This window comes from Pseudopodoces humilis, chromosome 32, assembly GCF_049639895.1.
Source record: "Pseudopodoces humilis isolate 2021_Gansu_Grassland_sample_001 chromosome 32, ASM4963989v1, whole genome shotgun sequence".
Lineage (NCBI taxonomy): Eukaryota > Metazoa > Chordata > Aves > Passeriformes > Paridae > Pseudopodoces > Pseudopodoces humilis.
The window spans coordinates 1,322,155-1,344,440 of record NC_142231.1 but is presented as its reverse complement, the minus strand read 5'-3'; the positions used below and the strand labels follow the sequence as shown (position 1 = coordinate 1,344,440).

Here is a 22,286-nt window from a genome sequence, read left to right as displayed (position 1 = left end):
ACTGTCTGTCTCTGGGAGATCCCAGTCCTGGCTGCTAGTGGGGACTTGCACCAGTGCCACCCCACTGGTTTAGTGTCGCAAGTCCTGACTTTTCCCTCTTCTGATGGAATTTATCCACTTCCTAATTGCCACGTCTCCTCTCCATGGGAGCTGGGCTGGCAGGCAGAGACTGGGCTCATCCACACGTGTCTGCCAGGGAAGGAGGGAATGTCTTCTTGCTTTTCCCTTTGTTTCCTCCTTGCTGTGGCTGTTGGGCACTGGCAGCCTCCCTGCCAGCCAGGAGCACCAGCAATACCTGGAACTGCTGCATCTTTCCCGTCCTCGCTTTCCCTGACCCAGTTTCACTGTGTGGCTGCAATTCCAGAGCTGAGGGCTCTCAATTTGAGAGGCAGGAACTGCTCCGTGGGGTTTTGTCCAGGCTGCTGGGGCTGATTCATTCTCCATCCTCTTCCTCATCCTCCTTCCACCCAGGATTTGCTGTCTCCCATGTAGGAGAGAGATGCAGCTCAGGAAATCCTCTCGCACACACTGTGCTCCGTGAGGATGTAACACTGCTGGGTTGCAGTGATGGACAGGGATTTTGGGAAGAGCTGGATGAGCCTGCAGGAGGCTGCACCTGTGCTGTCTGGGGCAGGTGCTCATGTCCTGGGGCTGGAGGCTTTCACATTCCAAAATCTGCTGATCCACCTGCCCATATGCCAGAGATCAGGTCTGCAGACTCTCACAGAGCTGCTTTTCTTCCTCCTTTAACTGCAAACACTGAGGCCTCGACAGAGGGTCTGAAGCTGATGGGATGTTCTTTGAAAATAGGGAGATCTGGAAGAAGGGGAGCAGCATTCCCAGTTTTCTCCTTGTACAGCCGCTGCAGGGCTCCAGCACCCATCCTTAGTGATCCTGAGGCTGCCTCTGACCACAGGATGCTCCTTAGCAAAATAAAGCTGTGGTCTCACTGGTTTTGTGGGAATTTGAAGGCTCTGTTTGGAGCAGTGATCCTTGCCCTGGGAATGCTTCCTCTGCCTCTTTCTGTCACTTCTTGGAAAATGTCTCCTGGAGCTGCTTCAGAGCTCAGAACTGCAGGTTTCACACTCCAGGGGCCTATTCCTGGGTGCCAGGAGTAACCAACCCCCAAATGGATTAAAAAATGGATTCAGAAGGGGGTAAAAGCTGGGACTGAGCTGTTGGGCTGATGCCTGGATCCTGCTGGTGGGGCTGCCACAGGGAGTCACTCTGAGCACGCGCTGCCGGCCACGGCTCCAGCCCGGCTCCCGCTGAGCAACCCCGGGGCTGCTGCAGCCGCAGTCGCTGCCTCTGGAGCTCCTGTGCAGCGGCAGAACCTGAGCTCAGCTGCAGCTCCTCATCCTCCTTAGACTGAGCTCAGCTGCAGCTCCTCATCCTCCTTAGACTGAGCTCAGCTGCAGCTCCTCATCCTCCTTAGACTGAGCTCAGCTGCAGCTCCTCATCCTCCTTAGACTGAGCTCAGCTGCAGCTCCTCATCCTCCTTAGACTGAGCTCAGCTGCAGCTCCTCATCCTCCTTAGACTGAGCTCAGCTGCGGCTCCTCATCCTCCTTAGACTGAGCTCAGCTGAGGCCCCTCATCCTCCTTAGACTGAGCTCAGCTGAGGCCCCTCATCCTCCTTAGACTGAGCTCAGCTGAGACTGCTCATCCTTCTCCCTCTGAGCTCAGCTGAGGCCCCTCATCCTCCTTAGACTGAGCTCAGCTGCAGCTCCTCATCCTCCTTAGACTGAGCTCATCTGCGGCTCCTCATCCTCCTTAGACTGAGCTCAGCTGCAGCCCCTCATCCTCCTTAGACTGAGCTCAGCTGCAGCCCCTCATCCTCCTTAGACTGAGCTCAGCTGCAGCCCCTCATCCTCCTTAGACTGAGCTCAGCTGCAGCCCCTCATCCTCCTTAGACTGAGCTCAGCTGCAGCCCCTCATCCTCCTTAGACTGAGCTCAGCTGCAGCTCCTCATCCTCCTTAGACTGAGCTCATCTGTGGCTCCTCATCCTCCTTAGACTGAGCTCAGTTGAGGCCCCTCATCCTCCTTAGACTGAGCTCAGCTGAGGCCACTCACCCTCCTTAGACTCAGTTCAGCTGAGGCCCCTCACCCTCCTTAGACTCAGCTGAAGCCCCTTGTCCTCCTCACCCTGCTCAGACAGTGGTGCTCGTTTCTCAAAGAGCCTGTGAGGTCATGGTTTGGTTTTCTTGTCCAGGTACCTTCATTGTAAAAGTTCTTTGCAGAATTGAGAGGAAAAAAACTTGAAGTGGCAGACATAAAAAGAACTTGGATCCTTTGGATCTGACTTCCTTGCATTTTCTGATGGGAAAATCTTGTGCAACATCCCTGGAGCCTTTGCATTCCAAGGCGTGGATTGATCAAGACCTTTGACAACACTGCAATAGCATTGCAGGTGACTTTTGTCTTCTTATCCTTCAAAATTCCTTTTTCTCCCATTTTCCATCCATGGGATGTGGAGAGGAGACTTCAATTGCCAGGTCTGGGGTGGAAAATCCCTTTCTGGGGAAAATTTAAACAAGTGAAAGGTTTCAAACTTCTCTGGGGCTGCTTGCATTTTTTGTTTTCTGTCTCTCCATATTTAATCATCAATAAATGAGCAAGAAAAATAAATAACTGAATTGAAATGAAGCCATTAACAAAGCAACCCCTCAGAAAAGCTCTGGCAGCAGTGACAGGAGCGGAGCAAGGCTGGCTGTGACCTACCTGGACAGGTTTGAGGTGTTTTGCTGGGTGTTTTCCATGCATGTGAATCCTTCTGGAGGCTGCTGATGCCTTGGGTGGTATTTGCTATCCCTTTTTTTATGCAGTCATGGGATATTCTGAGTTGGAAGGGATCCTGAAGGATCATTGATCCCAGCTCGTGGCTCTGTACAGACACCCCTGTGCATCCCTGGCAGCGCTGTCCAAAAGCTCTTGGAGCTGTGGCAGCCTCAGGGCCAGGACCATTCCCTGGGGAGTCTGGGCAGTTCCAGCACCGTCTGGGGGAAGAGCCTTTCCATGATCTCCGGCCTGACACAGCTCCAGCCATTCCCTGGGGTCCTGCCCTGATCACAGAGAGCAGAAATTGAAGCTGCAGCCCCTGAGGAATCTCCCCTCAGTCTCCCCCAGCTGAACAAGCCGAGTGCCCTCAGCTGCTCCTTGTGCAACTCCTCCAGACCTTTCCCCATTCCTGTGTCCCTCCTTTGAAGGCTCTCCATTATCTTCAGACCTTTTTCACATTGTGGTGCTCAAACTGCCCCCAGGACTGGAGGTGAGGCTGCCCCAGCCCAGAGCAGAATGAGACAATCCCCTCCCTCACTGTCCAGTGATGCTGGACCTGCTGCCCCCAGGACCTGCTGCCCCTCCTGGCTGCAGGACACGCTGCTGGCTCAAATCCATCTCCCCATCCATGAGAACCCCCAGGTCCCTTCCCGTGTGGCTCCGGGGCTGGCAGGGGACGGATGCTGCGTCTTTAGCGGCGTCTCGGGCTGCGCGGAGGCAGCTCCATTGAAGATTTGCAGGAGAGCAGGAGGGGGGTGTGGATGTGGCTATTGGCAGAGCTGTGCTGACATCCCTGGGAACAGCTGGGATCTGCTCCGCTGCCGAGCCGCTTGTCAGAGCCCCGAGCTCGCCGGAGCAGCCGCAAAGATCGCGAGCGGTTTTTATTTTTTATTCGGGAGAGCTGGCGGGGGCTTCCCAGGAGCAAGATTATCCTGGCAGAATTCCTCTTGAACTGGTCACGGCCATGGAGTCTCCGCTGAAATCGGGAAACAGCTGACGTGCTCAGAGTGCAGAACCACCACGGTGAGTTTATTTTTAGAATGAGGTTTTAATTATTTGGGGCTTGAGAAAAGAAAGATTGATCAGACTTTTCCCCTCCCTGGTGCAAAATGCGGCGTAAATGTGGGTGAATATTTCAAGGATGGGGACCTGGCAGTGTCCCTCTCCTGTTGGTAAGCGCCAGGATTTTTGCTGCTGGATGGGGTTAATTTAAAATGGAGCTGAATTAAATGAATATGTGGCTCTGGGATCCCAGTCAGGACTTGGGAGCGTGAGATGAGCTCTCCTCTTCCTCTCTTTGTGCTGCCGGGGATGCACCTACAGAGAGAGAGGGAATCCCCGGTCGGCATCCTGTGCTCTGCCATGTCATTAAGGAGTTCCCCTGACAGCATCATGGAATCTCCTTGTGCTCCAAGCGTCTGCAGTTTGCTCCTGGGTACTTCCCGTTCTTTTGCAAAGGCAGAACCTTCCCAGCTCTTCTCTTGGGTTATATTTTAATGGATTTACTTGTTTGGAGCTGGCTAGTTGATGGGGAATGTTGGCTACTCAGTTGGCTCTGTGCCATGTGACGTTTTCGGGGTGGCTTATGCAATTTGGTGTTCAGTAGGACAGTGCTTGATACATTAACCCCATTTTTAAATTAATTTAAATTTAAAAAAAATTAAATTTAAATTTTATATTAATTTAAACCCCTCGCTAAATTTGGTTTAGTGGAGTCAGGAGGTTGGATTGACTTTTTCCCCTCCTCACACGTATCCATCGTCCAGTTTTACCTAACACCCAAGAAGTTGTGCTCTCTTCATTACAGATTTAGTACTGGGAGCTGGGGTTTTTTGGGATTGAGGTGTGGTTGTTATACTTTGGGATCTCAGCATCACTCTGTCTGCTCCTCAGACTCCACACTCAATTCCAACTTCTGCTGGCTGCCAAGAAATAAAGTTGAGTTTTTTCTTCGAATCATTATTTCTCCTTTTTTTTTTTCCTAAGTTAAAATCCATTTCTGGGTCCCACCTGGAGAACACCCAATGTGATGAGTGGCTCTGTGTCCTCTGCCAGCGTGGGGAAAAGCAGGAGCAGCAGCTGGACAGCAGGAGGAGGGATACAGAAAACATTCCTGCCTTTTGCCTTTCTCCTGTGGAGGTTTTCTGGGAGCTGGGGTGCTTTGGGGCCGATAAACAAAGTTTGGGGATGTGCTTTACCAGCCAGGTCAGCTGAGGGAATTCCTTGTTCCCTCATTCAGATTTTTTTTAATGCTGCTACTCCTGCCTGGCACAGGCTCAGCACAGGAGCAGGTGCCAGCAGGAGAAGAGTTTTCCATGTTTTCCTGGTTGGTACCTCTGGTGCAGGTGCCTCATTACGGATGGGCTCAGATAGAAGGAATTCTACTTGGGGTTCTCTAAAAAAATCAGGAGCTGTCCCAGGGATTTCCGCTGAACCATGGAAGGGTTAACAGAATTCCCTGCTCAATGCTGTCCTATTGCATCCTGACACTGTGGAAAGTAGGTGGATAATTCCTTGTTCGCTTTTCAGGAAACCCCTGTGGTGGACAGCCCTCATTAATTGTTGCTGGGAAACTGCTTTGACGTCACTGGAGCAGTTCCCTGCTCTTTGGATGAATACAGGAATAGCTCGTGATGAGGAAGTGGGAAGTGGTGTGAAATGGAGCAGGGAGCTCTGACAGGGGATTCTCAGCCTGGATTTCTTTCCTCTCTCCTGTAGTTCTGCCCAGGAACCCTCAGGAACTGTCCACAAACCTTCAGTGCTGCATTGGGAGCAGCATTTCCCTCTCCAGGAAGCCCTTCGTTCTCCAGGGCTGTGCCACTGGTGATCATTCACTTTTTAACAGCTTTGGGGTTCTTTTGGTGTTGGTTTTGGGTTTTTTCCTCCCCCACATTTTGGAAAGGAGGGGTGAGAAGGTCGTTGCCTAAAGCAGCTCCCAGAAATCAAAGGAAAAGAGAGCAGCAGGGTCTCTGGTTCCTTTCTTTCTAACATCAAATCATTAATGTCCCTTTTCCTACCTGAGGGGAGAGCAGGGCTGAGAGTGGCCCTTGATGCTGGGAGCTCCAGGTTTGAACAACTTGGAATTAAAATGGTTTAATCCCACTTATCCTTAGGGAAATGTTCCTTAGGACTTTAAATCCTGGGGTGTTTGTGCAGTTGGTTCCTTTCTCCCAGTGTTAACCTGCCAGTGTCTGGGAGATGTGGCACAGGATAACTGCAGCAGGAATTCTGTGTTTCCTTTTCCACACATGGAAATTAGATTTAAGCAAAGTTTTCCCACCCAGGTCAGAGTATTTAAGAGATTTTTATAACCAGAAGCACTGGAGAACAGCTGGGGCTGTGGCTCAGGTGTGCCCAGGTGAGACATGAGAAAGCTCAAAAGGGGAGGAAAGTGAAAGAAAGGATCTGAATATGGAATCATGGAATGGTTTGGGTGGGAAGAGTCCTTAAAGTTCATCTTGTTCCACCTCCTTGCTATGGAGGGACACCACCCACTAAACCAGGCTGCTCTGACCTGGCCTTGAACACTTTCAGGGATCCAGGGGCAGCCACAGCTTCTCTGGGCACCCTGTGCCAGGGCCTCCCCACCCTCACAGGGAGGAATTTCTTCCTAAAATAAGAAATATCAATGTTTATAAAACTTTTATCCACCTTTATGCAATTCCTGGGTATCACATGCAAATTATTTTGGTAGGCCTGGTCACACTCCTGGAGTAGAGTGAGAACAAGTTGACAGCTCTCCTGAGTTTAGTCCTTGCCTTGATGGAGGGAGGTAACAAAATGTCAGAGTATTTTATTCCCCCTGAAATGTTGTTGTGCTTTGAGATGTTTTTCACAAGGAAACCTCCTGATTCTCCAGAATTCCCTTTGACTCACCTGCATTTCCTGTCTCCTTGTTCATATAAGGTTATTTCTCCCCTTTTCACCTAGAGTCGAACCCTTCCATCTGCATCATAATTTCAGAATTTGATGTCATGTGGGGGTGGAGATTAGGATTTAAAGCAATGACTAAGCACGGGCACTGTGCAGGCAGAGACGTCCGGCCTCCTGTGGGGAATCTTGCTGAGTTTTGTAGGAGCTGGAAGGGAGGGAGGAATTCAATCCCTCTCCAGCTGATAATAAGGAATAGGGAGAGAATTCAGAAGAGGAGGCTTTGGAGTTTGAGTGTTGCTGGTTTTGGGGTTTCTCACTGAACCAGGTGCTTGTCCCAGTGGGAGCTGTTACCTGACTGGGAGCAGGAGGGAAGGGGAGCGAGCTCCAAAGGTGCTTTACCTGTCGGAGTTCTGGCCGAGCCTGCAGACTCTCCCTGGGGTGCTGGTGCAGCAATGTTTTGCCTGAGTGGAGCTCAGGATGGAGCTGTTTCAGGAGCTTTTATCATATTAACACATCCTTCCATCCCTCTTGTTGCACCCAGCAGCTGCCCCTGTCTGCCGGGATTGTCCCAGCTGCTCTTCCCTGGATGAGGAGGAGCCACTGGGACAATCCCTGGGCAGGGAGAGGACCCGGCAGAGCCCGAGGGGCTTCGTGCCTGGAACGGCAGCCCCCTCCCCACCCCACCGCCTCCACTTTTCCCTGTGCGGAGCCTTTTCCGCAGCCTCTGCCGCGCTGGGGAGGGGGGACCTGAGTCACCCCCGGCCCGTTGCTCCTGGCGACAGGCCCCGGTTGCCATGGAGCTCAGCTCCCCATTGGCTGCCGGGCCGCCAATGAGCGAATTGCTCGCCAGAGCATCACCGGTACCCAGCGGGAGGGCGGTGATGGGTGCTGGGTGCTGCTGCCCCCAGACAGGGCAGAGGGGGACGCTGGGGGAATCGTGGCATGATTTGGGCTGGGAGGGCTCATAAAGGCGCTTGTGTGGCAGCTCTGCCAGGGACACGGCCCTGTTGAATGGCCCATGGAGCCAGTCTGGGACAGCCAAAGCAGAGCTGGTTAATAACGAAGGGAAATGGAGGGAAGGGAGGCAGGAGCCTTGTCTTGGAAGCCAGGTGGGAATGCTGAAGCACTGGCACTGGTTCCTGTGGCCATGGCTTGGGCAGGTGCTGGGAAGGTGAAGCCCACCTGGAATCCCGGAATGTCCTCATTTGCAAGGCGCCCCAAGGATCACTGAGTCCAACTCCCAACCCTGCACAAGATATCCCAGCAATCCCACTCTGCTCCTGAGAGTGTTGCCCGAACATTCCTGGAGCTCTGGCAGCTTTGGGGCTGTGCCCATTCCCTGGGGAGCCTGGTCAGTGCCCCACCGCCCTCTGGAGGAAAACATTTTCCTGATATCCAACCTAAACCTCCCCTGACACAGCTCTAGCCATTCCCTCGAGTCCTGGGTCGCCAGAGAACAGAGACTGGTGCTCATGAGGAAGCTGCAGGTTGGGATGAACAATCCAAGTGTCCACAGCTGCTCCTTCCAGATCCTTCTCTATCTCCATGTCCTTCTTTTGGATGCCCCCCATAGCTTTAGATCCTCTTATACTGTGGCACCCAAAACTGCCCCCACAGGACTGGAGGTGAGGCTGTCCCAGAGCAGGACAATGCCCTCCTTCACCTCCTGTTTCCTTAGCCCTGAAACCTGAGAGGGAGAGGCTGAGGCACCTCACATCCCTCCATGCCCACCTCACATCCCTCCATGCCCACCTCACATCCCTCCATGCCCACCTCACATCCCTCCATGCCCACCTCACATCCCTCCATGCCCACCTCACATCCCTCCATGCCCACCTCACATCCCTCCATCCCGCTGCAGCACCGGAGTCGTGTGTGGGCAGCTGCACCCAGCAGCCATATGTCTCCTTTGCACCCTCATTTAGCTCAGGAGCAGGTCTGTTCCCTGAGAAACAAGGCCAGGAAGAGAGTTTATTTAGCAGGAGCTTCCTGCCTTTTCCAGATCTGCTGCCAGATCCATCTGAACTGGAAATGCAGAACTTTCTTGCTTTTATTCCCTGCCCAACCAGGAGCTGCTGCTGCATTCCCGGGGCTCAGCAGCTGCAAACTGCGGGTGGCAAGAAGGCAGCAGAGGTGGAATTCCATGTTCCTTTCTGGAGTGAGGAGGAGGATTTAAATGTGTCCCGACTCCCTGGCCCTTGGCCAGCATTCCCAGTATGCCCAGTCACTGCTGTCACTGGCCCAGTTGCTTTGCCAATCCCCATCCCCAAACCAAAACAGCAACACCTCCCCCACCTCCTCCCTTCCACCTTCTCCCACCTTTGCTCTATCCTCTTTCCTGACACAGATTTGGTGTAATTCTTTCTCTCTCCCGAGGCCCAGCTCAGTCCCACCCGCCCCTGAGTCCTCTGAACTTCCACACTCTCCACAAGTCCCGTCTGTCACCGTCACTCGTGTCTGCCACCCCCTCGCTGCATCCCACGGCTGCCCGAGGGAGCGGGGCTGATTCATTCATCCCGCAAGGAATCCTCCTCTGGAAAGCAGCAGTGCACAGATCTTCCCCGGATTCTCCGTGCAGGGAAATGTCCTGGAGGCTGCCTGGTGGGGAAGGAAGCTGTAACAGGAGGGGGCAGCTGATAAATGTCAGTTCTGTGGTGCTCTGAGTTGTCTTTTCTGGGAAATCTGATCATATTCCCCGTGTGATGCTGAAGTTACATGGCAGCATGTCGGGAAAAGATCCTGTTATCCTTCTTAAATTTGGCTGAGGTGTTTGGCTTGGGGGGGAAAAGCTTGTTGGAGGGTGGGTGGTGCAAAGCTGTACAAAACCTGCTCCTTTATTTGAGTGTCATGTGTGCAGTTCCGGTGCTGCCTCCTCCCTCCCTTCCCCAAATCTGCTCCAGATCCTCTTGGAATGTTTAAGCCCCCAGCTTGGGCATGAGGTTGGAGCAGTTTCCTACAGTGTGGAGTGTTTTGGGGTGAGGGGAGGCAGAGTTTACCACCTTCACACCCTGCACAATCCTCCCACGAATGAGGCGCATCAGGCACAGTGTTCCCTTTTCCCTTCCTGACCTAAATCCTGGAGCAGCGTGGGATTCCCTCGTGTGGGGCTCGTCACCCTGTGCAGCATCCCTGGGAACAGCACTGCTGGATCTCAGCCCACTGGGGTGAGGACAGCCCCCTGCAGCTGGAGGATGGATGCTTTTTCCCATGAATTTTCTGGGATATTTCCCACCCACTCAAGGTGCTGCTTAGCCTTGAGTTCAGTAGCTTTTCCCTTTCCTGGTTGTCCCATTTGTGGCTCTGGACTGGCAGCAGCCTCACTCATGGCCAGCCTTGAGCAGGTGGTGATGGAATACAGGAAGCTGAGGTGGCCAAGCTGCCTCCCTGTGTCAGTCCTGTGCCATTGTCCCACTGGATCTGGCATTTTCCAGCCACCCCTGGCACCTGCCCTCCATGTCTTAACAAATTCGTTAAATCCCCCGTAAGAATCCATGGAATGGAGGCAGTTCACTGCATTCTCCTGCTTTCTGTGTCTGGAACCGATTCCAGTAACTTCATAAATTTCAAATACACATTTTGTGTTCAGCAGCTCCACAAATTAAAGGGGAATAGTCCAGGATTATAAGCTGTTTCTGTGCAGAGTCAGGAGTCAATAAATCTCCACAAATTTTGACTCTGTTTCAGCCACATTCTGCCAAAGGAATAGAAAATGAGATGTTGAACATGTGTTTTCTGGTACGAGGTGTTTTGTTTGAGCCTCGCTCTGATTTAGGCTCCCCTTTTTGAAAATTTGTCTCTCCAAAGGCATTTCCTGGTACCACATCCCTCCACAACCACGTGGAGCTGGTTTAGTCCTTGCTCAGACTCTGAGACCTGCTCTGAGCAACTGGAATCATAAAATCATGGAATGGTTTGGGTTGGGAGGGACCTTAAAGCTCATCCAGTTCCACCCCTGCCATGGGCAGGGACACCTTCCAATAGCCCAGGGTTCTCCAAGCCCTGTCCAGCCTGGCCTGGGACACTTCCAGGGATCCAGGGAGCCACAGCTTCCTCACAGGGAGGAATTCCTTCCCAATATCCCACCTATCCTGCCCTCTCTGGCAGTGGGAAGCCATTCCTGGCACTCCAGTTCCTGATGAGCTGTAGGGGCAGGGCTGGTGTTTTCATTCAAGGGAATCAGTTTGGAATTAATACTTAATTTGATGAGCAGGCCCTGGCTGAGGTACTCAGCACAGCAAATCACAGGCACTGCGCTGTCCAGGCTCCACTCTAATCCAGAGGTGCTTCCAGGGGCTCCATGGGCTGCCTATTTCTTGCTAATCAAAGAGAAGCAATTAAATGCAACTTTATCAGGAATTTTTGTCTTAATGTGTAATTTGAGTCCCACTTGTCATGAAGTATCTGATCAGAAGGAGATATTAGAGTTACCTTATCTCTCAGAGCATGTTTTTAGTACAAGGCTATTTTCTCACTGAAGATTTGACTGATTACAAAAAGAACTGGGCTGGGATTTGGGGAAATGCAGATTTTTGGTGGTGGTTTGCCCTGGGGCAGAGCACAGCTCTGGCTGTTGGAATTTATTTCACCTGTGTGATATTTGCCAGTTTAGAGCTGCCCTCAGTCTTTTCTCTCTCCATCACTCACGTGCCTCAGGACCTCTGTTCTACCTCAGGGACCTTGTCCAGCCCTGGTGGCTCCAAAATCCTGGTGAGAGCCACGGAGCTCCTGCCAGGTGGGCTCAAACTGGGGCTGCACCCAGGGCTTGAGTGGCTGGGCTTGATGTGAGTGCTTGGTTTGGGATCTGTGCATGAGGTGGGTTCCAAGGAAGTTCCAACCTGCGTGTGCAAGAATTTGTGTCCAGAGAGAAGCTCTGTGCACCCCCTGAGCTGTGGTGTCCCTTGTCCTGCAGGTGCCCGTCGCTGAGTCGGAGGGCTCTGAAGATGTCCAACAGCAACACGGCACAGGAGTCCCTGGAAATTATGAAGGAATCGGAAAAAAAGGTGGTTGAGGAATCTGTGAACAAAACCAAATATGTATCCAGGTCACCAAGCAAGGAGGAAGTGGAGAAGGATGGGGGGGAGGAGGTCAGTGTGCGCCAGGAATCTCAGGTGAGTGTGGGCAGGGAGAGCTGGGCCCTCGCCTGCTGGTTCCCATCCCTTCCCAAAGGATCCAGAGCTTGTGCCCCCTTTTCCACAGGGACACCACGCTGTGCAGGCTGTTCCCTGCCTCTTCAGCCAGATCTGTCCTGGCCAGAGTGATTGAAATATTCCCTGAGCCTGGGAGTGGAATAACTGAAATATTCCCTGGGGGACACTCGTGCTCCATCCCCAGGTTCTGGTGCCAGGGCTGTCACCTCCCTCTTACTCCTTTCTTTGATCTAAGGATGAGTTAATGACTTCATGTCAAGTGAAGGCATCCAGGGAGAGCTTGGTTTCAGGAATGCTGCTTGACTATTGCTTCGCTTCAGTTAAAAATAGGACGGGAATGTTTTGGGATTTCATTTCAATAAATGAAGAAAACCTCTGTGCAAGCATCGTTTGCAGGTGCTGGGACTCATTCCTGCTGCTCTGCTCTCCTGCCACCTGTGCTTGTGGCTCCTGGTGGAGCTTGATGCAGTTCCCACTCTCAGCTGCCTGCTGGATGCTGCTGCCATTCCAGCTGTGGGCTGGCACATCTGCCAGATGTGCTCACAGCTGCACGGGCAGACCCGGAGCTGTGCAGGGAGAGCCTGGCTGGGCACTTTGGAATGGAGTGGGGGAGATTTCTGAGTTTGGTGGCTCCCCAGACAGGGAGAGTTCTGTCATGATCCCCTTTTGTGTCCCAGGAATGGCAGAAAACTTCCAGGTTAAGCTTTTTGCCTTCCCTTTTCTCTCTCCACAGAAGCGAACGTCGGGTCACGGACACGCCAGGAAAAGAGCCAAGGTAGGAGCTCTGCTGCCATCCCAATTTCCCATCCAGATGTTCTGAATCCTGATCCCAGCCTTAGGATGCTGCCCCCGAGCCTTTCCTGTCTCTGGAAGCCACATGCAGCAGATGATGGTTCAGGACAGGGATTTCCACATGCTGGAGCTCCAGCGCTCCTTTCTAACAGGATAAAGGCTGGAACTGCTTTCTCTGGAAGTCAGGGAGGGCAGGGAATTTCCCTTCTAAAATTTGATTCAAAGGCTGAAGGAATAAAATAAGTCATTGTTCAGGGATTCCAAGTCATTGCATATCTCTGTACATTGAGGAGAATATCCCTCTTTTTGAACAGTTTAATTGGGAATGGCTGCACAAGTGCCTTGGGAGTGCAGCTGCAGGAATTCAAGTGAGTTTTTTGAGCTTTTTCAGTGAGTTTTGGCTGAGGTGTTGTAACCACTCCCTTTTTTTTACCTTTTCCAGTCTAACTCAAAGCTTAAACTGGTCAGGAGTTTGGCTGTGTGTGAGGAATCCTCGGGCCCCTTCGTGGATGGGCTGCTGGAGTCTCAGGTAAGCCCAGAATGAGACAAATTTAGGAGTGTGGAAGCCCAGGAAATCCATGTTTCGCTAGAAATGATCCATGTCTTTCTCTCCTGTGCCTTGGGGAGCCAAGAAATTCCCACAAGAGCTGGCTGAGACCTTCCCGTGGTGCTTTTCTCAGCCACCGGCATCTCCAGCCATGGCTTTGGCTCAGGGGATGTCTGAGGGACTCCATCCTCTTTTGTTTCACCCCAGGACATCATCCAGCTGCACGTGAGCTGCCCCTCTGACAAGGAAGAGGAGAAATCCACCAAAGATGGGGTGGAGAAAGAAGAAAAAGACAAGAATAAGGAAAAAACACCAAGGAAGATGCTCTCTCGAGGTCAGGTGCTGGTTTAAACTGGGCAGGTGCTGCTCACCTGCTCTGGGAATTCTCTGGAAGTGGGGCAGGTGTTGGACAGGTGCTTGGTTGTCTCTGCTGCTCTGCAGGACTGTGGGGTTGACAACATCAGGGAATCCTGGAATGGTTTGGGTGGGAAGTGAGCTTGAAGCTCATCCAGTCCACCCCTGCCATGGGCAGGGACACCTTCTACAATCCCAGGATGCTCCAAGCCCCCTCCAGCCTGGCCTTGGGCACTTCCAGGGATCCAGGGGCAGCCACAGCTTCTCTGGGCACCCTGTGCCAGGGCCTCCCCACCCTCACAGGGAGGAATTCCTTCCCAATCTCCCATCCAGCCCTGCCCTGTGGCAGTAGGGAGCTGTTCCCTGTGTCCTGTCCCTCCATCCCTTGTCCCAAGTCCCTCTCCAGCTCTCCTGGAGCTCCATTAGGCACTGGAGGGGGCACCAGGGTCTCCCTTGATTCTTCTCTTCTTCAGGTTGACCCACACTCATCCCATCCCACCCCCTGCCTGGGCAGGGACACCTTCCACTAGCTCAGGTTGCTCCAAGCCCTGTCCAGCCTGGCCTTGGGCACTGCCAGGGATGGATCCACATCCTTCCAGATCAGAGCATGGAGAAAGGGAGGGGTTCTCCAGGCTGACACATTCCAAACAGACTTTTTAAAGCCATAAAAATGGCTAAAAGAGACACATTGGATCTGGGGAATAAATTCCACCAAAATCTCTGTAGGGAAGCTCGGCACTGGTGCTGATTTGGTTTCACTGGTTTATTCTGCAATTATTTTTAAATTCAAAAGGGTGTGGGAAGAGGGGAAACACAGGCCAGCAGGGAATCCCAGAGCCTGCATGACTGAAGGATTGTAAGGCAGAAATTGCTTGGACCAAAGTGTGGAATATACACCTGCAAGGACGTGCTGTGACAGCAAGGAGTGTCCGGAGTGTGGTGCCAGGGGTGGTTTTGGGACCAAGGTGTCCTTCCACAAACCCAGCCCATCTCCCTCTCTGTGACATCTTCCTAACAGGGTCTTGGAGTGCCTTGTGTGCTGGTCCTGCTGTCCTGGGAAAAGGGGCCTTAATCCCTGGGTTAGACTGGGAAATGTGGGAACATCATCCTCAGGCACACAGAGACACAACCCTTCTCCTCCTTCTCCTCCTTCTCCTCCTTCTCCTCCTTCTCCTCCTTCTCCTCCTTCTCCTCCTTCTCCTCCTTCTCCTCCTTCTCCTCCTTCTCCTCCTTCTCCTCCTTCTCCTCCTTCTCCTCCTTCTCCTCCTTCTCCTCCTTCTCCTCCTTCTCCTCCTTCTCCTCCTTCTCCTCCTTCTCCTCCTTCTCCTCCTTCTCCTCCTTCTCCTCCTTCTCCTCCTTCTCCTCCTTCTCCTCCTTCTCCTCCTTCTCCTCCTTCTCCTCCTTCTCCTCCTTCTCCTCCTTCTCCTCCTTCTCCTCCTTCTCCTCCTTCTCCTCCTTCTCCTCCTTCTCCTCCTTCTCCTCCTTCTCTTCTCCTCCTTCTCCTCCTTCTCCTCCTTCTCCTCCTTCTCCTCCTTCTCCTCCTTCTCCTCCTTCTCCTCCTTCTCCTCCTTCTCCTCCTTCTCCTCCTTCTCCTCCTTCTCCTCCTTCTCCTCCTTCTCCTCCTTCTCCTCCTTCTCCTCCTTCTCCTCCTTCTCCTCCTTCTCCTCCTTCTCCTCCTTCTCCTCCTTCTCCTCCTTCTCCTCCTTCTCCTCCTTCTCCTCCTTCTCCTCCTTCTCCTCCTTCTCCTCCTTCTCCTCCTTCTCCTCCTTCTCCTCCTTCTCCTCCTTCTCCTCCTTCTCCTCCTTCTCCTCCTTCTCCTCCTTCTCCTCCTTCTCCTCCTTCTCCTCCTTCTCCTCCTTCTCCTCCTTCTCCTCCTTCTCCTCCTTCTCCTCCTTCTCCTCCCTTCCCCCTGTGCTGTCTCAGTGGTTTGTTAATTTGTTCTGCTGCCATTGTTGTTTTTTTCAGATTCCAGCCAGGAATATACAGACTCCACTGGAATAGATTTGCATGAATTTTTAGTAAATACACTGAAAAAAAACCCACGGTAGGTCCTGGTCAGTAAAACAACTCCCTGAGGGGTCTGTGTGTCCCTGTCTGTGGGTATTCCTGTATCCTAGGGGGTTACAGTACCTGCAAGTGTTCTTGGTTTTTCCTCTTTGGAATTCCAAGAGTTACCAGAGCTGGGACAATGTAGAAACTAAAAGTACGACTGTAATTTCATATCCTGTTTCATTCCAAACATGGAATTGTCTGTGATGGAGAGAGAGAAGGACAAATAATCTGTTTGAATGCAAAGAAATAATTCTGATTGCTTTAAACCCTTTTCTATAAATGGTTGTCAAGTGTCAGCCTGTGAAGGAGCTGCTGCAGGAATAATCAGTGGGATTGAGGGACTGGCTGGCAAAGGAATAGCAAAATTGGAGTCTCCAGCAGTGGAGCTTCCAGCAGAGCAGGGATTCAGGCTTTCCAGAGCCAAGCACTGTTAGCAAAACAACCTTAAAGTGGAAAAAATCTGGTGTTCAGTTTAGTATATTTGAAAAGCAGGGAGTTTTTAGCCCATTCTGTTAACACCTGAAATCAGGTGTCACCTGCTCCTGTGGCTTTTTCTGCTGCAGGAGAGCTGGGAGCAGGAAAGGCTGTTCCACTGTCCCTAAAGTGACCTTTTTCTTTCTTTTTTCCTGACAGGGACAGAATGATGCTGCTCAAGTTGGAACAGGAGATTCTGGAGTTCATTAGCGATAACAAGTAAGTGATCATCGAGTTTGTGTCGAGCAAAAGAGATTTGTGTGGAGAGTTTAGGAATTTGGGCTCCCAGGGGAGAAGGGACACGCTGGTGAGGAGGCTGTTCTCTTGTACATCCTGATGTGACTGACTGCTTGGAGCTCCAACCCTGTGTCCCTCTTGCCAGCAATCAGTTCAAGAAGTTCCCCCAGATGACCTCGTACCACCGGATGCTGCTCCACCGGGTCGCGGCCTATTTCGGGATGGATCACAACGTGGATCAGACTGGGAAGGCTGTGATCATCAACAAGACCAGTAACACACGAATGTGAGTTCCCTTCCCTTCCCTGAACTTCCCTTCCCTTCCCTGAACTTCCCTTCCCTTCCCTGAACTTCCCTTCCCTTCCCTGAACTTCCCTTCCCTGAACTTCCCTTCCCTGAACTTCCCTTCCCTGAACTTCCCTTCCCTGGACTTCCCTTTCCTTCCCTGAACTTTCCTTTCCTTCCCTGAAGTTCCTTTTCCTTCCTTGAGCTTCACTTCCCTTTCCTTCCCTGAACTTCCCTTTCCTTCCCTGAACTTCCCTTTCCTTCCCTGAACTTCCCTTCCCTTCCCTGAACTTCCCTTTCCTTCCCTGAACTTCCCTTTCCTTCCCTGAACTTCCCTTCCCTTCCCTGAACTTCCCTTTCCTTCCCTGAACTTCCCTTCCCTAAACTTCCCTTCCCTGAACGTTCTCTGTTTCCCTTCCCCTTTTTCCCTTCCCCACAGCCCAGGAATGCTCTGTAGCAGGATGGGTTCCACACCACATTTTATTTTTTGCCTCATAAGAAGGGGGAGATCCCTCTCTAGAAATATCAGGAACATGGAATGAAGGAACAGGGAGGAACCTTTTCCTTCCAGCCCTTGCTGCCTCTCCATAGTTCCTGGAGAAGGGACAGGAGCTCTTGTTGCTTTTAGCCAGAGCTGAAATTTCACACGACAAATATCCTGGCGTGTTCTGGGCCTGTTTTTTCCCTCCTAACAAGGGCTGGTTTTCTTGCAGCCCTGAGCAGAGGTTCTCTGAGCACATCAAGGATGAGAAGAACGCAGAGTTCCCGCAGAGGTTTATCCTAAAACGGGATGACACCAGCATGGATCGGGACGATAACCAGGTGAGGGGTGGCAGTGGGGCCTTTGGGAAGATGTGACTGGTCACAAGACAAGAACAGCTCTAAAATTCTCTTGTATTTCCTGAGGTAACACTTAATAGGAGCTCCCACCCCACCCAAGCAGCAGCATCTGAATTTCATGAAAACTTTTCTAAATATTATGGAAATGGATGAAGAATTTGTATGGGTTCTATGGGTGTATGTGTCCATATCCTGAAATCAGCTGGGGGCTAGGCCAGGTTTTAACGTGGAGGCTTTTTCCAAGGTTTCTTTGGGAATATCCCTCAGCTGAGTGTTGCTTTCCCTTCTTTTTTCCTGGGGCTTGCAGCAAGTCATGCCCTTTCCCAGGGATCTCGGGGTCTTGTAGCTCCCATCTTCATAGAAACATGGAATGATTTGGGTTGGAAAAGACCTTAAAGCTCATCCATTTCCACCCTTCTGCCATGGGCAGGGACACCTTCCACTATCCCAGGTTGCTCCAAGTCCCCTCCAGCCTGGCCTTGGACACTGCCAGGGCTGGGGCAGCCACTGTTTCTCTGAGCAGCCTGTGCCAGGGCCTGCCCACCCTCACAGGGGGGAATTTGTTCCCATCTGAGCCCCGAGTCACATCACCCCAGCTCTGTGCTGTGGGACCTGTTCCTGAATTCCAGTCGGGGTGAGAAGCTGGTCATTGCAGTCAGTGCCAGTTTTTGGTTTCCCTGTGTGGCGCTCAGGGGTGCGGCTGCGCTCGCAGCACGGAATCCACGTGGGAGCAGGAGCATCAGCACATGCTCCAAAGGGTGACCTTTAGCTCTTCCCCCTGGGACCAGACTGCTGGTGATATTCCTGATCAGCTCAGGCAGGCTGGTTGTGCTTGGGAATGTCCAGGGATGAACATCCTGGCACCTCTGGGAGGTTCGTCCCTGGACTCAGATGTCCCAAAGGTAGGTCCAAAGGCAGAGGTTGGATCACTGCATCCAGACACCACATAAAGCACATCCTACCCAAAATTCCCAGCAGCTGACTGCTCCCGCTGGCAACTGCTGACCCCTGAGCTGTGTTTGTCCCTTCAGATCAGACTCCCCTTGCAGGATGGGAGAAGGAGCAAATCCATAGAAGAGCGAGAGGAGGAATATCAGCGGGTCAGGGAGCGGATATTTGCACGAGAGGTAAGTTTGGATCACTCACCTGCCAGGATCCTCCTGGAGCTTTGGGGCAGAAGGTGGCCTTGAATAAGCCAAGAGGTCAGATATTGTCGTTGCCTTTTCTACCAATTTCCCAGAATTTTGGTGATGTGCCATTGGATGAATTCCAGCTGGATGAATTCCAGCTCCCAGCAAAGATGTCTGAGATACTGGGGTGGAGGAGCCACACCTGCAGCCTCCAATCTGCTCCTTCCCTAAAATTTAGGGAGGAATGGATGCAGTCCTGTTCCTTGTTACCCAGACTATTCTAAGTTTATGCAGTGGCATTTTTGGGGTGATCAGAAAACCATTTCCTGTCCCAAAGGGAGCAGCAGCTGCATTTCCCAGTTTCCTTCCAGTGTTGCAGCTTCCACCTCCTGACCCAGCAGTGCAGGGCTCTGCCTTTCCAGGAGGAATTTAGGCCTTCCTAGGAGGAATTTGGGCATTCCCAGGAATTGGCAGGGTGTTTATTGTCTGTCTCATGAAGTGTCCAGCTTGGTTATGGCTTCCTGAAATCCCTGCTCTGTGCTTGGAGCAGTGTCCCACATTCACATCTGGCTCAGAGGCTGCTCCAGAGGCACTCCCAGCTGGAATCCCATGCTGCATTTAGGACATAAAACCCCTTTGTATGCCTGGCCTTGACTGTCACATGGACAAAGATGCCATCAAAGCTGCCTCAGTGGAGGAGGGAGCTGAGGACTCAGATTTGAGAGATCTCAGGGTCACAGGGATCAGAAAAGGGCTTGGATGGAGATCCACAGGGAGCTGGTGTGCAGGAGGCTCAACACCACACCTCAACACACTCTGTGTCCCAGCCCCACCCTTTGGAATCACCTGGATTTGTTCTTTCAGAGTTACTAAGTCTCCCTTTTCTTTCCAGTCTGGCCAGAACGGATACCTCACGGACAGCAGGTGAGTGCTGCCCTGCAGCCCCTGGAGGTGTCTCCAAAGCCCTGCATGACTCTAAAATGGTTCTTTTTCCTCATCTGACTCTCCACAGAATGCTTTGCTTGTAGCTCTCACAGACAGAGGCAGATTTGTAGAGATCTCTGTGTGATTTATTTTGTGCCACGTCCTGCTGAATCCCCCTGTGCACAGCTGCTCCTGGAGTTACTGAAGGTGTTTTCTTTGCAACATCAATTTCAAGTCCTTTTTTGGCTGATTCATCAATTAAAAAAGAGGGTGGGAATGGCAGAGAGGAATTCCAGCAGTTTTCAAACCATTCCACCTCTTGTTCCCCAGAAGGATAGGAAATCCCTGCCCTTACAGTGCCAGAATAGCATTAGGATCAGGCAGGGTTGTCCCTAATCCCTGATTATCAAGGTTGGATGGCTTAATGGTGACACTGAAGTGTCTCAGGCTCCATCTCAGCCACAGGAGCTGCTGAGGGCACTGGGAACATGTTTGAGCAGCATTTTCTTGTTAAGCAGTTTTCCCATGGATGAAAGGGCTGGAGTGAGGCTGATGAGTCACCGGGCACAGCCCCGGCTGCTGAGGTGTGGGGACAAAGAATGGGATGAAAAGGGACAAAACCTCATCCCTGCTGTGCTCTGCTCTCCCAGCCAAAGCTCTGGAGATGGGGCAGCTCTGTGTGGGACAGGACAGGAGGATCTGAGCCAGGCAGGAGCAGCTTTGTCCCTCTCCTTGGGCTGTCACCTGCCTCACCAGGCTGTCCTGGAAAATGCAGTGTCCTCAGCACCGTCACAGGGGCTGTGTCCTGGGGTCTGCCTGTGTCAGGGCTCTTCAGGACAGCAAGGACAGTTCTCATATCTGTGGGGTTGGAGAAGAACTCCCCCAGAATGGAGCACAAACCCCGTTGCTGCTGCAGCTTTGGGAGCTGAGCTGCAGCCAGGGCTATGCCAAGAGCTTCCCTGCCTGTGGTGCCCAGGCCCTGAGGAGCTCGGATAATCTGCTCTGGGGTTCCAATGGGTGAGAGAGGGGAGAGGGCCTCAGGAGGATTTTGAGCTCTCTAGGGATGTAACCATTGTGCTGCTTTTCCAAGAGATGCATTTTTGGCCCCCACATGCTGCCAGCAGCCCAGGACATCACCTCAGGAGTTCCTTCCAAGCTTCTTTTTTCTGAGCCAGCTCAGCAGCTCTTTCTCACCATCCCTCCCCAGGGAAAGCCCAGGAACCCGTTCCCAGCCCTCTGCCCTTAACTGGGCTGATAAACCAGGCTCACTGCTTGGGGTGATGTGCTGATATCCCATAAAGTCCTGCTGTGGCCAGAGCTGGCCTAGGCTAAGGGAGGCACAGCTCTGGGAGCAGCAATATTCCGAAATCCTGGGATGGTTTGGATTGCAAGGGACTTTAAAACTCATCCCTTTCCACCTCCCTGCCTTGGCCAGAGACACCTTCCCCTATCCCAGATTGCTCCAAGCCCTGTCTGACCTGGCCTTGGATGCTTCCAGGGATGGGACAGCCACAACTTTGGGTGACCAGGCCCAGCTGGGCAGAAATCCTCAGCAGGGTTGGAGTGGGACATGGTCTCCAAGATCTCCATCAGCCTTGTCTCCAGGCCTTTAAAAGCTCCCTGTTCAGAGACAGGGAGATCTTCAGCACAGGACCTTTTTCTGACCCTGCTGGGGTCTCTCCCAGGCTGAGGAAGGGGCCAGGAGCTGGCTGTCACCACAGTGGCTGGGTCAGCACAAAAAGCTGTGCCTTGGCGAGATTTTTGCTGTCAGACTCTCCCCACACCCCCCAAAAAGGTCCCAAACCCAGATGCTGACTATCCCCAGCACCCTGCCCTGGGTGCAGCACCAGCAGCTCTGCCACTGTCCCTTCACCAGAGCCCAGTTTGACTCCTCTGCTCACTGCAGGGGCAACCGGGACGGGCTGAGCCGGGCCTCGGGCAGCCGCCAGAGCAGCACCGAGAGCGAGATCAAATCCCTGGAGCCGCGGCCCTGGAGCAGCACGGACTCGGACGGCTCCATCCGCAACCTGCGGCCACCTGTCACCAAAGCCAGCAGCTTCAGTGGCATCTCCATCCTGACCCGGGGGGACAGCGTCGGCAGCAGCAAGGGCAGCACAGCCAGCAGGACGTCACGGGCAGGTACCGTGCTGCTTCCAGGCAGGTGCCAAAGGACACCTGAATGGGAGATTTGGGGCTGAGGAACTTGGAGCTCTTTCCCTGCCAAAGGACACCTGGCAGAGAGTTTTGGGGCTGAGGAACTTGGAGCTCTTTCCCTGCCAAAGGACACCTGGCAGAGAGTTTTGGGGCTGAGGAACTTGGAGCTCTTTCCCTGCCAAAGGACACCTGGCAGATGGTTTTGGGTTGGGGAGATGGGGCTTGTGTTGCTCTGGTTAAAACAGGACATGGGTGGCACCAGAATTTTGGTACCCTGGCGTGGATGTGCCATCTGGTTGTGTCACCTGGTTCATCACCCACTTCTTCAGAACTCACCATCACCTCTCCCATCCCTTCAGCAGAGTTACCTGAGGCCAGAGTTTGCTCCCAGCCCCTGCAGCTCAAACTCCCAGTTTGCGTTGTTTTCTCTCTTCTCAAGTTGCGTTGCCATTCCCTTCTGCTCCCAAAATCTCTCCCCACCCTGAGGATCCTCAGGATGAACCTCCTGGCATTGTCTTGCTTTCCAAGGAGGAGGGCCAGGAAAAGTGTCACCCATTAGTCTCATCAGACATGCAGTTACCTTGTCAAGGACTCTCTAATTGGGATCTGCCTGTGATGTTCTCTCAGTGATTCACTGAAGTGCTGGGAGTAAACAGCAGGCTTGAGCTCCAGAGCTGCTGGCAGCCAAGGGGAATTTGGC

The 22,286-nt window shown here is 52.6% G+C and overlaps 1 protein-coding gene across 3 annotated transcripts in view; it reads left to right on the top strand.

The window, feature by feature from the left end:
* The first annotated feature begins 2,522 nt into the window (after positions 1-2,522).
* Positions 2,523-22,286, top strand: part of R3HDM2 (R3H domain containing 2) — a 30,316-nt gene continuing 10,552 nt past the window's right edge. Inside the window, exons 1-12 of one of the 3 annotated variants that reach the window (XM_088068780.1) lie at positions 2,523-3,800; positions 11,560-11,758; positions 12,531-12,572; positions 13,032-13,118; positions 13,344-13,470; positions 15,456-15,534; positions 16,176-16,235; positions 16,399-16,539; positions 17,252-17,360; positions 18,428-18,505; positions 19,401-19,432; positions 21,339-21,571. In XM_088068780.1, the coding sequence (XP_087924906.1) occupies positions 11,591-11,758; positions 12,531-12,572; positions 13,032-13,118; positions 13,344-13,470; positions 15,456-15,534; positions 16,176-16,235; positions 16,399-16,539; positions 17,252-17,360; positions 18,428-18,505; positions 19,401-19,432; positions 21,339-21,571 (1,156 nt within the window). In that variant the 5' untranslated portion in view covers positions 2,523-3,800; positions 11,560-11,590. Of the gene's footprint in view, positions 3,801-11,559; positions 11,759-12,530; positions 12,573-13,031; positions 13,119-13,343; positions 13,471-15,455; positions 15,535-16,175; positions 16,236-16,398; positions 16,540-17,251; positions 17,361-18,409; positions 18,506-19,400; positions 19,433-21,338; positions 21,572-22,286 lie in introns of all 3 variants that reach the window. The other 2 variants (XM_088068779.1, XM_014260653.2) reach the window with 2 other exon arrangements.